General features: G+C 55.1%; 2 protein-coding genes across 2 annotated transcripts; both read left to right on the plus strand.

The window, feature by feature from the left end:
• Positions 1–69: 69 nt before the first annotated feature.
• Positions 70–3922, plus strand: N7482_004983 (DNA repair ATPase SMC5; the record flags this gene model as incomplete). Its single annotated transcript, XM_056687108.1, has 6 exons — positions 70–489; positions 557–1468; positions 1530–2423; positions 2477–2549; positions 2609–2736; positions 2789–3922. The coding sequence occupies 6 exons, from the start codon at positions 70–72 to the stop codon at positions 3920–3922; spliced, it is 3561 nt and encodes a 1186-aa protein (XP_056542663.1).
• A 4833-nt stretch (positions 3923–8755) lies between these two features.
• On the plus strand, positions 8756–9864 carry N7482_004984 (uncharacterized protein; the record flags this gene model as incomplete). Its single annotated transcript, XM_056687109.1, has 3 exons — positions 8756–9001; positions 9229–9256; positions 9512–9864. The coding sequence occupies 3 exons, from the start codon at positions 8756–8758 to the stop codon at positions 9862–9864; spliced, it is 627 nt and encodes a 208-aa protein (XP_056542664.1).
• Between the last annotated feature and the right edge of the window lie 3538 nt (positions 9865–13402).

The raw sequence follows: 13402 nt of genomic DNA on the forward strand, positions 1-13402 counted from the left end.
TCGAATTTCTTTTTATCAACGAACTCGGCCTTGCGCCTTTGATGGCCTCCCCTCGACTCGAGCGATACAATGTCTTCTCGTAGGACACGTCACAACACAGTCCCTCGTCGGCGATCTCGAAATGACGACAGCGATGACGATTCTGAACCCACGGACTCGTCTCCGGCATCGAGCAGCAAGCGTCCGCGCCTAAGCCCCGCCGAGGAAGAAACAGGAACAGATGACGACGAAGATGCTCAAACTGATGCGACTGAAACCCCTGGGGACTTGAGCCAGCACCCGGCCGGGCGTCCGACCGTTCACCGTGAGGTTGGTCCGGGTGGCTTCAAACCCGGGGCAATCGTTCGGATCAAGGTCATAAATTTCGTGACTTACATGTCCGCCGAATTTTACCCGGGTCCAAAGCTGAACATGGTCATCGGGCCGAATGGCACAGGCAAGAGTACTTTGGTCTGCGCCATCTGTTTGGGTCTTGGATGGGGCCCTCAGGTATGGCGATCTATCTATGTGAATGTCTCTGTGGGTATCACTCACACAGGAATCTTTTTGTGTACAGCATCTCGGACGAGCGAAAGATCTTGGCGAGTTTGTCAAACATGGCTGCGCTGAAGCGACAATCGAAATCGAGCTCGCAGGCCAACCGAAGCTATCCACCAATCCCGTCATCTGTCGAACCATCAAACGCGATGGAAACAAGAGCTCCTTTACTGTCAATGGACGTAATGCTAGCCCGAAACAGGTATCGCACCTTGTGCAGTCATTTGCCATCCAAGTGGACAATCTCTGCCAGTTTCTTCCTCAAGACAAAGTCGCCGAATTTGCCGCCCTTACTCCTGTCGAGCTTCTATATTCCACCCAGAGAGCTGCAGCTGAACCGGAAATGACCGTGTGGCATAAGAATCTCAAGGATCTACGAGCCAAGCAAAAGCAACTCGAACTTGAGAATCGGGGCGACAATGAGACTTTAGCGAACCTGAAAGACCGGCATGAACAGCAACGAGCAGAGGTCGAGAACATGCGCTTGATGGCTGTTGCTCAGCAGAAGATGGAGCTTCTGGAATTCTGCCGTCCGCTTGTGGAGTATAGAGAGTACCATAGGCAGTTCGAGGAGATCAAGGAGAGGAAAGCTCGAGTTGAACGAGAGCATGAGCAACTCAAGGCTGACTTAGAACCCGCCATGCGCGCAGTCACTGCCAAGCAACGCTATCTCGACCAAATCGACCTTGCTCGCGACCACCGCAAACAACGAACTCAGCAATTATCCGATGCAGCGTCCGCAAGCGCACGAAAGGTCGAGGAATTGCAGAATACAATCAAGGACCTCAACGGTCGGATTGAGGCCGAGCGGAAAACCGGTCAAAAGCACAAAGTTGAGGCCACTGCGGCACAACAAAATTTGAACAAACTCAGGCGTCAGCAGGAGGAAGAGGCCGTGGAGTTTGATCCTGATTACTACAATGAACAGCTGGTAGGTCCCCATCGTTGGCGAAGAAAGTAAAGTAGTTTTGCGTACTCATACCTCTTTTTAGAGAGAAAAACGAAACGTGAAGCGTGAGCTTGAGGCAAAAGCCTTGGATCTCAGGAATAGACGATTGCCGCTTCACGAACGACATGTCGAGCTGAAGAACCTCATCACCGAAGCCGAGAGAGAAATGAAGAACCTGGATTCCCAACTTGGTCAGCAAGAAGCCAGGCTGCAGAAGCTATCCCCAGAGACATTTAAAGCCCATCGTTGGGTTGTGCAAAATCAGGACAAATTCGAGAAAGAAGTTTTCGGTCCTCCAGCTGTTACTTGCTCAATCACAGATCCCAAGTATGCTGATGCTATCGAATCTCTTTTCCAAAGGAACGATTTTCTCGCGTTTACTGCTCAAACCAGAAATGATTTCCGTACCCTACAACAAGCGCTGAACGGACAACTGAAACTCCACGACATCACCATCAAGACGAGCCCCTCCCTTGACAACCCCAGGCTGCGGTCCCCAATATCGAACGAGGAGCTTCGACAGCTTGGATTCGATGGGTGGGCCAGGGACTTTATCAATGGACCCGATCCCGTTATCGCTTCCCTTTGCTTGGAGAATCGCTTCAGCCACACGCCGATCAGCCTGAATCAATTCTCGGGCGAACACACACAGGTCAATGAGATGCGAAAAAAACAAATTAACTCGTTTGTCTCTGGGCCAGAGACTTATCAAATCACCTACCGTGCGGAGTACGACGCTTCTTCAACTCGCGTCCGGCAGGTCCGACCTGCTCGAATCTGGACATCACAGCCTGTCGATGCATCTCTGAAAGAACAGCACCGCCAGAACATTGAGTCCTGGAATCAGCAAAGGGAGGGCATCGAAGAGCAGATTCAGGCAGAGCGAAACGCTATGGAGGCGTTGAAGAAATCAAACCAAGAGAATGAACAAGAAATGGTATACTATGACTTGGACTATCAGAACTGTATTCTTTCTAATGAACCTTGCAGACAACGATTGAGGACGAAAAGGCTGCGAAGCAGAGTGCCTATACACAGTTCCGAGCTATCCCTGAAAAGATCGGTATGTGGCTCATTGCTGATTTTGAAATGTTGAAATCGTGTAAACTAACTTCCTTGCAGCCCAGCAAGAAGCCAAACTGAAGAGCTTCCAAGAGCTCTTCATACAAGTGAGAGATCGCGTAGGCGCAATTCGGGACCAGCAAGATGAACTCTCCATCAAGAGGGCTGAGGCAACACTCGACTACGCCGTTAGGTTCTCCCTGATCCGGGATCTCCAGATTTATACTAACTGATCATTAGGACGCTGCTGAGATGCTTCGACAAGCTTTTGAGGAGCTTGTCAAAGCCGAGATCCGCCATCTGGAAGCCAGTTCAGATCTGAAGACTCTTAAGAACCAACATAGGGATCGCACACAAATGCTGGAGCAGAAATCCCAGGAAGTAAAGCAGGTCCTGAATGAGTTCAGGGAACGCCGTGAAAGGGGGCGATCCATGATGAGGCGGGCTAAACAGACCAAGGAAGAAGCCGAACAGCGACCCGACAGTCAGGAGGTCCTTGGAATGATCAATGATCCCAATTATTTCTTGGATAATCTCAACGCCGACATCGACTCCCAACAAGCACAGGTTCGATTGTTTGTGGGTGGCAACAGCAACATTATTAAGATCTTCGAGGATCGAGAAAAACAGATCGAGAGACTGGAGACCAAACTGGGTGACTTCCGGAGTAAGTTGGCCGAGTTTGATGCTGCCATCAAGGAGGTTCGGGACCGGTGGGAGCCCAGGCTGGATGCACTTATTGCCAGGATCAGCGATGCTTTCGGCGACTCGTTCGCGCGCATCGGCTGTGCTGGACAAGTCAGCCTGGACAAAGTGGAAGGCGAGCCGGGTCCGAACGGCGAGCCTGGCAGCAGCGAGTTCGACCAATGGTCCATCCAGATCCACGTCAAGTTCCGTGAACATGAGCAGCTCTCGATCCTGGATTCCCATCGCCAGTCCGGTGGTGAACGCGCCGTCAGCACGATCTTCTACCTCATGGCGCTCCAGTCACTCTCCGCCTCGCCCTTCCGTGTCGTCGACGAGATCAATCAGGGTATGGATCCGCGTAACGAGCGCATGGTCCATGGTCGCTTGGTGGATATCGCCTGCGACCCCGGCGACGACGGAGCCACCGACGAGAGCGGCAATCCTCTTGGCGGCGGTGGAGGTGGCCAATACTTCTTGATCACGCCCAAGCTCCTGAGCGGACTGTCGTACAAGCCGGGTATGAGGGTGCTCTGTATCTACAGCGGCGAGCATATGCCGGAGGAATACACCAAGCTGGATTTCGGCCGTGCAATTCGTAAGATGAAGGCGATCAATCGGCAACGGGAAGCCGGCACAGGCAAATCGCAGGCGGTTGGGAATCGTTCTCAGATCGACGTCTACGGCTAATGGATGGCGGATCGTTTTTCATATACCCCTTCCATCTATCATGTTCTGATGATCAATAATCACTTTTTTCTACTATTTCATTATCAACGGATAATTGTTCGCCTTTTTGGAGTCTGGGTCGGGGGCAGTCTCGGGGGTACTGCGAGGATCCCATTGGTTCTTTTCACATCGCGTCAACCACTTTTTTTGCAGATACCCAGATTTACAATTGGATCATTTTTATGAACGATATTGGAAGGCATAAGTGAATGTTGGGTAGCTTGGCTAGGAAATCAGCAATTTTGATTTACCTAGCTACCTAGGTAATCGCCGTGCAATTGACTCGGCTGCTAAGGTTCTTCGGAACAACACATATATATATCTTCTAGGTACCTACCCATCGAATCATAATTGCTCCCAATCATGGTTTCTATGCCGCAGACCAGGTACTGTAACTACGATGTCAAGATTGAAATAAAACGGAACCGTTCAAAGCGCAATTATCATTCAATTCGCACCAAATCTATCTGAGAACACAGAACAGCAACTGTGTCTCTCGTAAGTGGTCCATGCGCAATGGAAGCTCTCCAGAACTACTGAGGTCGCCGCCAAGACCGGGTGACGCGGTCGATCACTGGCCATCCAATTTAGCCATTCGAAGGAAGGTAACAACGTGATCGAGCTCACGTCACGCATACCGATAGAACGAATCTCAGAATTGCATCACTGATGGTTCGATCTAAAAATATGTGACGCTCTATTGACGCCCCAAGGCAATAGTATCGCAATCCAAGGGACGCGATGATCAACAACGGCGTGATCGGAGCGACTAAGCCAAGTAGGCCTAGTGGGCATCGCCTCCATCGTCATGGCTTCATCAATGCGATGCGATCAACTGGCTGCATATAGTACACCATTGCGTAGGAACTTGGTATCGGCATCGCTTGAACGGGCAGGTTTACCCCAATAATCAGACCTGGAGCTACGTACCCAATGAACTAGTGAACTAACTCATCAGGACCTGCCTGGCCGGGCAACCCCATAAATCACTCACTAGTTCGGAGTGGAGCACGAACCCACCGCGAGCCGCCGGGCCAACTTCTTCTTCCTTCCTGGCTCCATGCATCGTCGGCCACCCCGTGTCTGTGCCCACCCGATTTCCCTCCCTCCTCCACTCGACCCCCGACCCAGGCCCACTGCTTCGGTAAACGGGCCAGGGTGACTAAGTCCGTTACTACATGCAGGCGGGGGCCAAACGCTCGCACGGAGATTATAGGGGGCATATTCCAGGCAAATCCAGGCCTGCATCCCCGGGGAGGTAGTGGAACCAGCGCAGCCAGCAGCTAGCGACATACTCTGGAGTACATTTGTTAGCGACCGGTTGCGAGTGAGCTTGCAATGTGACGAGACTGCATCAGGTGAGTCATTACGACGCCTTGGTCTCTACCGACCGGAGAGAAGTCGATACTCGGTCCCAAGGGTGGGAGTATCTACCATCCACTATCTACCTGCTCGATGGAGCAATCGACGTGGATCAGATCGATCCCTGAAAGCGGAATCATCTCTCCGTCAAGGCCAATGCTGATGGAGGGGGGTGTTTGGGAGTTGTGTTTGGGGGGCTCCGTGGGCTAGAAAGTTCTTTGGACTCGACAGGGTCAGCAACCCTGTTCGGATCGGACCAGACGACGGAAACAGTCAAGATCACCTCGATATGCGGAGTCTCGTACGAAAGGGCTTTGATGCTCGCCTCCAAGTCCCGCTTCTCCCACCTTCCTCCCCTCGCAATTGCGCTTGCACAGCATAAGGCCAGCAGCCCATCATGACCGCTAAATCGACTAACGCAGTTGATCCTCGTGCTCGCAGCGCGCCCGCTTCGGACTCGTGTCATGCAGATCGACCACCGGGCGTTTCCGCCGCAGATCACAGGCCCCATCTCGGAGGTTTTGCATGCCAATTGCTGGGCGACGGGCCTCGCTACGGCCAACTCTAAATCGGCTGGATTCCTTGGGCCCTCATTGCATTTGCCTCCGTCCCCGTTTTTCCCCCTCGGTGACCGTCCGGGCGCGAGGCCCTAGAGTCGCAAGGCGCTGGTGCCCGCGTTAGCGGGGCTCCTGCTTGCTGACGAGAAACAGGTGGCGTAGGCCCTTTTGGCCTTTTCGACCTCTCAAGGTCCCCCATGCAGCTGCACGGCCAATTTTCAGTATTCAGGATTTCTCCTCATCTCCTCGCAACTGCAGGACGGACAAGGCTGATCGACACTGCGCCTCATGCGGTGGGAATGGCTGGGCCAATTGGTCGGATATTCCACGATCCCGTAAATCCTCGCAGCCTCCAGCCAATAAGACGGGCGGAGCGACATTTCTCGCCATGCCGGTTTCACGAGGAAGCTTCAGCGCAACTGGCCCTTACACGTTGCATGCGACCCGGACCCATCGTACATCACATCCACCATCCACCATCCACCATCCACCATCCACCCACCATGCCGGCGCATGGACCAGATCTTTTTTTGGGCCTTGTCTGGCTCCGCGTGTTTGGCGGGGTGGAACCGTCCGGTCGAGGGACTGAACACTTGGACTGCACGCTTTGACGTCCCTGGGAAGCTTGCGAGTTGGGGCCTTGTTCCATCCCCAGTCGGAAAGTCAACTCTGCAGTGCTACACAACCCACTCTTCGCTCTCTTCTTTATTGGCTTGCTGGGTCGACGGTGGACTGTTCTCAACGCTCAGTCACCGCTCCTCTCCGGCCGGTGACCAACCACCGGCAGTAGGAGCCATCATTCTGCCTTCACGAGGTATAGCCAAAGACTAACCAGTAAATCCCCCACGAAGTATGACGCACCAACCCCCCCTCCCTCTCCCCCCCTAAGCGCCCATCCCTCCTTGACCTCTTACCGACCTCCCTATCTAGTCTACGGATCTACGGAGTAAATTCGGCACATTCGCGACGCGAGAATGGGAATGGCTGCCTGAGCGAATCCGCCACTCACAAAACCCTTCTATGCTGGAGGAGAACGCGCGGACGGATCTCCGTGGCTGGCGCCCTTGTCCTTGTTCCAACGGTTGGCATCCTGGTCCAGGGGGCGCCGCCCCCCCTCGACCATCCACCCTGCATCCGTTCTGTAGGAAATACTCCTTGCCCCCGGGGGGCTTGATCGTATCCACGGCTCCGGAACGTTGGAGCTGCTTCCAGCCTCCTTGGGCGTGGGGCCCTGACACCAATCTAACGGCGAAGGTCGATACATCACGCCATGCTGTTTGAACCACTGACCCTGTGATGCGATGCGCCGAAGGTGAGAAGTGCAAGGCGCTTGGAACACGAGATGGGAGACCCCCTTCTGGCCATCTCATCACCGACATAAGTCCGATCCAAAGATAGAAGGCCGATAAAGCACAGACCGCGTGAGTTAACGTGAGCAGTTAACTACACACTATGACGATCAGAATGAGGCTGGCAACAGTTCGCTACAGTATATACTGTAGTGTGTACGGAGGACATCGTGTATACGTGTATACGTGTGTTCTGTATATTTTTATTGTATGTATCCTCGAGACCTGCTCTACCCCTGCTAATTACTCATACTCGTAGCTGTACTCGTAGCTGTACTCGTAGCTGTACTCGTAGCTGTACTCGTAGCTGTACTCGTAGCTGTACCTTACTCGTAGCTGTTACGGACATCCCCCCCGACTCCAAGAGCGTGGCCCGGCCGTCGGACAAAGAATCTCGATCATCCGCATCTCACATCCCCACGGAAGCAGTCAGACCCGGCATGGAGCCCAATCGACGTGCCACAGCAGCTCCCACCCGCTTTAGGACTATGATCCGATCTCCGCGTCGCACGACGTGTCGCAGTCGCCCGTCGCCCGTCGCCCGTCGACCCGTCCAGGGGGCTGAAAATTCAGATCTGGCCGAGACCAGATGACAATATTCCTCTAAGCGAACCCCCCCCCCCCAACACCCACCCGGTTTATTGGGTTCTCCAGGGGAGAAAGAGGGGAGGACAGAGGACAGAGGACAGAGGACAGAGGAAAGAGGAAAGAGGAAAGAGGAAAGAGGATGAGGATGATGGAGGGGTGGGGGTGAACACGTCGCCGGTCAGCAGCCCGTGGTGCCCTTGCCTGCATTGTCCTCCGGACTGGCTGTACATGTACAGCTGCTGGCGGGCGCACCTCCAACCAAACTATGGACGGAGGAGAGTGACGACGGTCGGTATGGATTGTACGATCTACTAGGTACAGTACTTGCGAGAATCCCTGTGTCGACCACACAGTATCCAATCGAGGTGCGTGGCCTGCGGGCATGGGATGCAAGATGCAACATGCAACATGCAACATGCAACCGTAGGATGATCTACTGTAGCGCTCAACGGACGACAGGACGGATGGGGAGAGGTGCGAAGGACGGCGTACGGCGTACGGCGTACCGTAGTAAGGGAGAGGAAAAAGGGAAAGTGAAAGGGAGAGGCAGAGGCAGAGCTACACTGTACTGAACCATGGAAAAACAAACAAACACCGAGTCTAACCTCCGCATCTCGACCGTTTTGACTTTCCTCCCCCCAGAAACGAAAACCCCCCGTTAGCTTCTGGTTCTGGTACGGACCACGCAACCTCGATGACCCAGCCCGTGGTTATCCCTGCAGGATGTGGGATACTCGTTCGCCGGGAAGAATCCATTGCCGGCATGGTTCAGGAAAAACCAAAAACCAGCCCCGTCGAGGTCGATCATCACAGGATCTGCCATTAGTGCCACCGCCGCGCAGCCTACTTACAGTAAGTCGGTCGTAAGGCTCGGGACTGGACTGGATGGGGAGAGGGTGACCGCGCCCTCCTTCTATCCGAACCAACGCATCACCCGCATGCCAGGGTCTAAAACGATCGCCGTGATCCGGGGTGGTTCGGTAAGTGGGCGAGCGCGTGGCGAGGAGAAGGAGGAGGAGGAGGAGGAGGAAGAGGAAAGAGAAAGAGAAAGAGGAGGAGGGAGGATGGAGGGATGGTACCCTCCTCTCCTGAATGGAGGGAAGACGTCACGGCCCAAGGATGACCTCTCGTCCCCAAATCAGTCCAGTCCAGTCCAGTCCAGTCCAGTCCCAACCCCCGCGACGGTGCGCTGGAGGTGGCAAAGAATTGGGATGGGGAACTGTACAGAGTACGGGCGTCACTCCCGGTTCTAAGAAACACACTACGGGCGGAGTGGCGCCTAGTCGATAGCAACTAACTACGGACTACGGACTACGGACTACGGACTATGGACTACGGAGTACAGTAACTAACTACTCACTACAGGGCGGAGCTAGGGGCGTAGGGAATACGGACTGCTTACCAAGACCAGGACCAGGACCAGGAGAAGATGGTTGAGAGTGAGGGATATTCAAAAGAGTCAAAAAGAGCGAGGATGCATGGCCCATTTAGGCAGGACCCTAATCAAAGCCCCAAAACTTAGGCCTCCACCGAACCCACGGAGTCTGCGCAGGCCATCGTTACTGTACTCGTGGAGTTACTGGAACTCGTAGACAGTGAATAGCATAGTACTTATCCGCGCGTCGAGCACCGATCGATGTATGGATATGGATAGGATATGAATATTATCAGAACCCTCGTGTAAACACCCAAAGGGGATGGAAGCGAGATCCAGATCCAGATCCAGATCCAGATCCAGATCCAGCTCGGGCATCAACCACGGAATGAGACTGGACATGTGGAGTATGAGTATGAGCTTGCTCCCGAGTACGCAGTAGCCAGGACGGAAGGGGAGCAGAACTGCATCCATCACACATCACACATTGCACATGGCACATGGCACATGGCACATCTCAAAGCCAGCACATACCACAAACCACCAAACCACCATGCTAGCGCCCCACGACTCGCCAAACAAAAACCAAAACAAGGACTCCGTAAACCCCCCCCCTCGAAAAAGAGGTGGACCCACCGGCCGATCGCGGGGTTTATACCAATCCGAGTCTAGGGTGCTTGCTACGATGGCCGACCGCCGCGCATCCCAGAGCCACAGAGCGTCCGGCCCGGCGTGACAGAGATCGACGGCGGTGACGAACAGGTCGTGTTTCACCACGGCTGACACATCGCTGCAGCGCTAACTAACTAGTTAGGACCTGGGAAAAAGAGAGTTACGGTTACAGGTCTCGCCTAGCCGCATCGGGGGGCGCAGGCGCCCCCGGAGCGTGGGCGGTCCCGCGAGAGATCGTTGTGCGATCATCGGTCGATCCTTGCGCCGACCAGGGGGTTGTTACAGCTCCAGGGTTGGCGACTAAGCTGCTCTGGGGATATTCGGTCCGAGGACGGTTCCGGTCTTTGGATTTTGGGTTTGGATTTTGGGTTTGGATTTTGGGGTTGGGGTTGCGTGCACGCAGGGTTCAGTTAAGTTCACCGTGGGGGTTTGGGGTTTGGATTTGGCGGTTGAGTGCGAGGGTGAGTCTGGCGCCGGGACTGGGAGCTTTTGCTTTGCTTTGCTTTGCTTTGTTTTGCTTTTCGAATACGAGGGTCTCCTGAAGTACTGAGTACGGAGTAGACACCGACTCCTGTGGTGGTGGTTTTTTTTGCCCTTCTTTTTCATTCTATTCTTTTGCGTTTGTGAGGACCGCATTCTGGAGCTCCGCCTGCCTTGGACCGATGGACCTGGACTCGGCTCCCGAGGGTTCAGTCCTGGATGGGACTCTAGTCATTTCGGCGCCGAGAGGAAATCTGGGACCATTGCCCGCATCGTCGGCACGGAGGAAAGGTAGGGGGGGTAGAATTGCACTCCATAGTGCGATCCCATTTTGCCTATGGCATCCAGGCGGACAACCCTTTCCCCTCTACTCCATCTTCTCCCCATCCCCATCCCTCCAGACTCCAGGGGGGAAGGTTAGATCACTAGTATCGGACCGACTGGCTGAAATGAGCTATGGCCAGCGGTTGGGATGTCTGAGATGTCTGAGATGATCCAGCGATCCACCGAGCTGATCCGCCGAAACAGGAAGGAGGTTGGGGCGCCGAGTGACAGGTCCGCTTCAGCGTCAGGAGACACGTCAGGGATGTAATCATTTTCCACGTGAGGCGAAGCTTGTGCCGGGCGCTATGGCTAGCGTCCATTTTGGCTTGAGCCATGATATAACGGCGGCCGAGTCTTGAGTCATGATCTGCCCGGAGGCAGACGGTGGACCGGAGGACCCAAGGTACTGTGGGCTGGCGAGCCACAGATAGTTCTGCGCCATCGGCTTCTCCGTACCACATTCTCTGTAACCAGTACTCGGCACTCCATTCGGCCTATAGACTCTCGGCGTACCAGCAGCGCCACTCGCGGCACAGAAAGCCGGCCACCAGCTGGGGGGGGGGGGAAGAAATCAGGCAGAGCGATTCCTTCCACTCGACGAGCCTTCGGCGGTACGAAGGCCGGTCAGAAACGGTCACGGTCACATGCTGTGGGGGCCTAGCTGCGTCTGAGGGATTGATTCGAGGGGGGGGGGGGGAAAGCCCTTTTCCCAGCCACGCGTGGTTGGCTTGACGAACACATGGCACTTGCATGGTGCAGCCGCCGACCGGAGCATGCTGCATCTGACCTCTGCTTTCCGGCAGCCTCGTCACTTCACCGTTTGAGCTGTACGTACCACGAGGACCTTGCCTGAGGAAACTCCAGAGAGATGCCCTACGACTGCTCCTGCTACGGTCGCGTCTGCCCCAGAGAAGATCTGCGGCTCGGCCAGGGGTTGGGGATCATGCACCGATTGAGGAAGGTGAGAACGGCCAGAAGGGTCTCGTTGGGTCAATCGCAATATTAGGGTTGTCCGTGGATTGTGGGCGGGAATGACGCGGAAATAACGGGAATAAGGTGGGTACCTCAAGGTACGTAGAACACGAAAGAAAAACAAATCCAGAAAAAAGGGGTTGTCTCGCGTGGCCATGGGGCCATGGACCCGGATGATCCCCGATCGATCAGCATACCCGGGCGAATCGCTGAAAGCGGGATAGCCCTCCGTATGACACCCGTCAGCCCCGAGGCGCTCACTCGGCCGGGGGGTCTGGGGAGTGACAAGCAAGGCCCTCCTGAATGGCTGCGCAGGGAGTGTTGGGTCGAGCTTCCTTCACCACGGGCCACGACCCGAGCAGCCGGGTCCGGGCCACAGTTTTGCCGTTTTGACTTCGTGGCTGGACATTTCGAGAAAGGAATGTCTCGTCGACAGAGTTTGGGAAATGAAGACGACAGATTGACTTGATCCGCCTCCACAGGGGGTGTCCATGTTTCCAAGGGTTCCCTCACGCTCCTCCATTCGGACCTGTGGTACAGACTTCCCTCCGAGGCAAGTATGCACGCAGGCCAGGCCAGGCCAGGCCATTGTCCGCATTGCTCGAAAGACTGGCACCGGGTGGAAAGCCATCTCCAACCGACCGACGAGCCGCCAGGGGCGCCAATCAGGCTCGGCGAAAGGCAAACGCCGCCTCTCAAAGGGAACGCTAGTCGATCCCGACGAAAAGTGCCGAGGGACGAATGGTGGAGATGCCCAAGACGTGAGGACGGACATGATCAAAATCCCAGCACCAGCATGGGAGTTTGCTTTGCGTCGTATTCGGTCAGTAGTCGTACTCCATGGGTCCCTTCCTCCTTCCCGAAAGAGACGCCCGATTCCGGTTCTTTCCCTCAGGACGATCCTCCTGATCGCCCGTAGCGTGGATCATGATGCCTCCTTCCCACGCCAGTGCAGGAGGAATCCTTCCGTCAATGTAAATTAATGTAAATCAAGGTAACACTGCTGACGAGGCCTCGCGGAAATCCCTCAAGCGCATGGTAGTCTTTCTGTTCCCATGGATCGCAATGCTTTCGTCCACGTCCCAACCGGGTACGTGTACCCGCTGAGTAATCCGCACGGAGCAGGCGATCCTGGCTAAAGGGTTAGCCCGGTGGAGTGCTTCGCTTCCACGAGGTCGCCTCCACCGCCAACGGCCAATCCGCGATCGCGCCGTGCAGAAACCGTGCACGGCCCCCAGCCGTGGGGCCCACTGGACGATGTGTGCTCTCTCTGGACGGCCCCTCGTTCCAGAACGCCGATCACTCAGATCGCTTGTCCCAAAGAGGCTGGTCGGGTCTCGCTCCCAAATGACTCGACCCTCAACCTTCTCTCGGGTCTCGCTCGCCCGCGCCTCGGAGATCTTCAGGAGAAAGAAAGAATCAGAAATTCAGGACGTGATCGGCGGTCTGGCTCCTTCACACGAGTCCTCCACTCTCCGTACCAATAATAGCTACGGTATTTCGATCATCATGGCTCTGTTCTCCTGTCTCCGTATCCTCCTCCCCCTTTGACGATCCAGATCAGAGCACGACGCACGACCGTGCTTGATGCACCTGGGAGGTTCGAGCTTTCGGGGTCGCATGGCAGCGTGCAGCTCCCAGCTGTCCCTTTCTGCTGGCTCGTACGTCCAGACCGGGAAATTCGCTCGACTCTCAGACCCTCGTCGATGCAGGCCCAGGGATGATAAGGTTTGGGTAAGCGAGCCCACATGGGAGTCCCGAG

Source organism: Penicillium canariense (genome assembly GCF_028826845.1).
Source record: "Penicillium canariense strain IBT 26290 chromosome Unknown utg000003l_segment0_segment0, whole genome shotgun sequence".
In the NCBI taxonomy this organism is placed as follows: domain Eukaryota; kingdom Fungi; phylum Ascomycota; class Eurotiomycetes; order Eurotiales; family Aspergillaceae; genus Penicillium; species Penicillium canariense.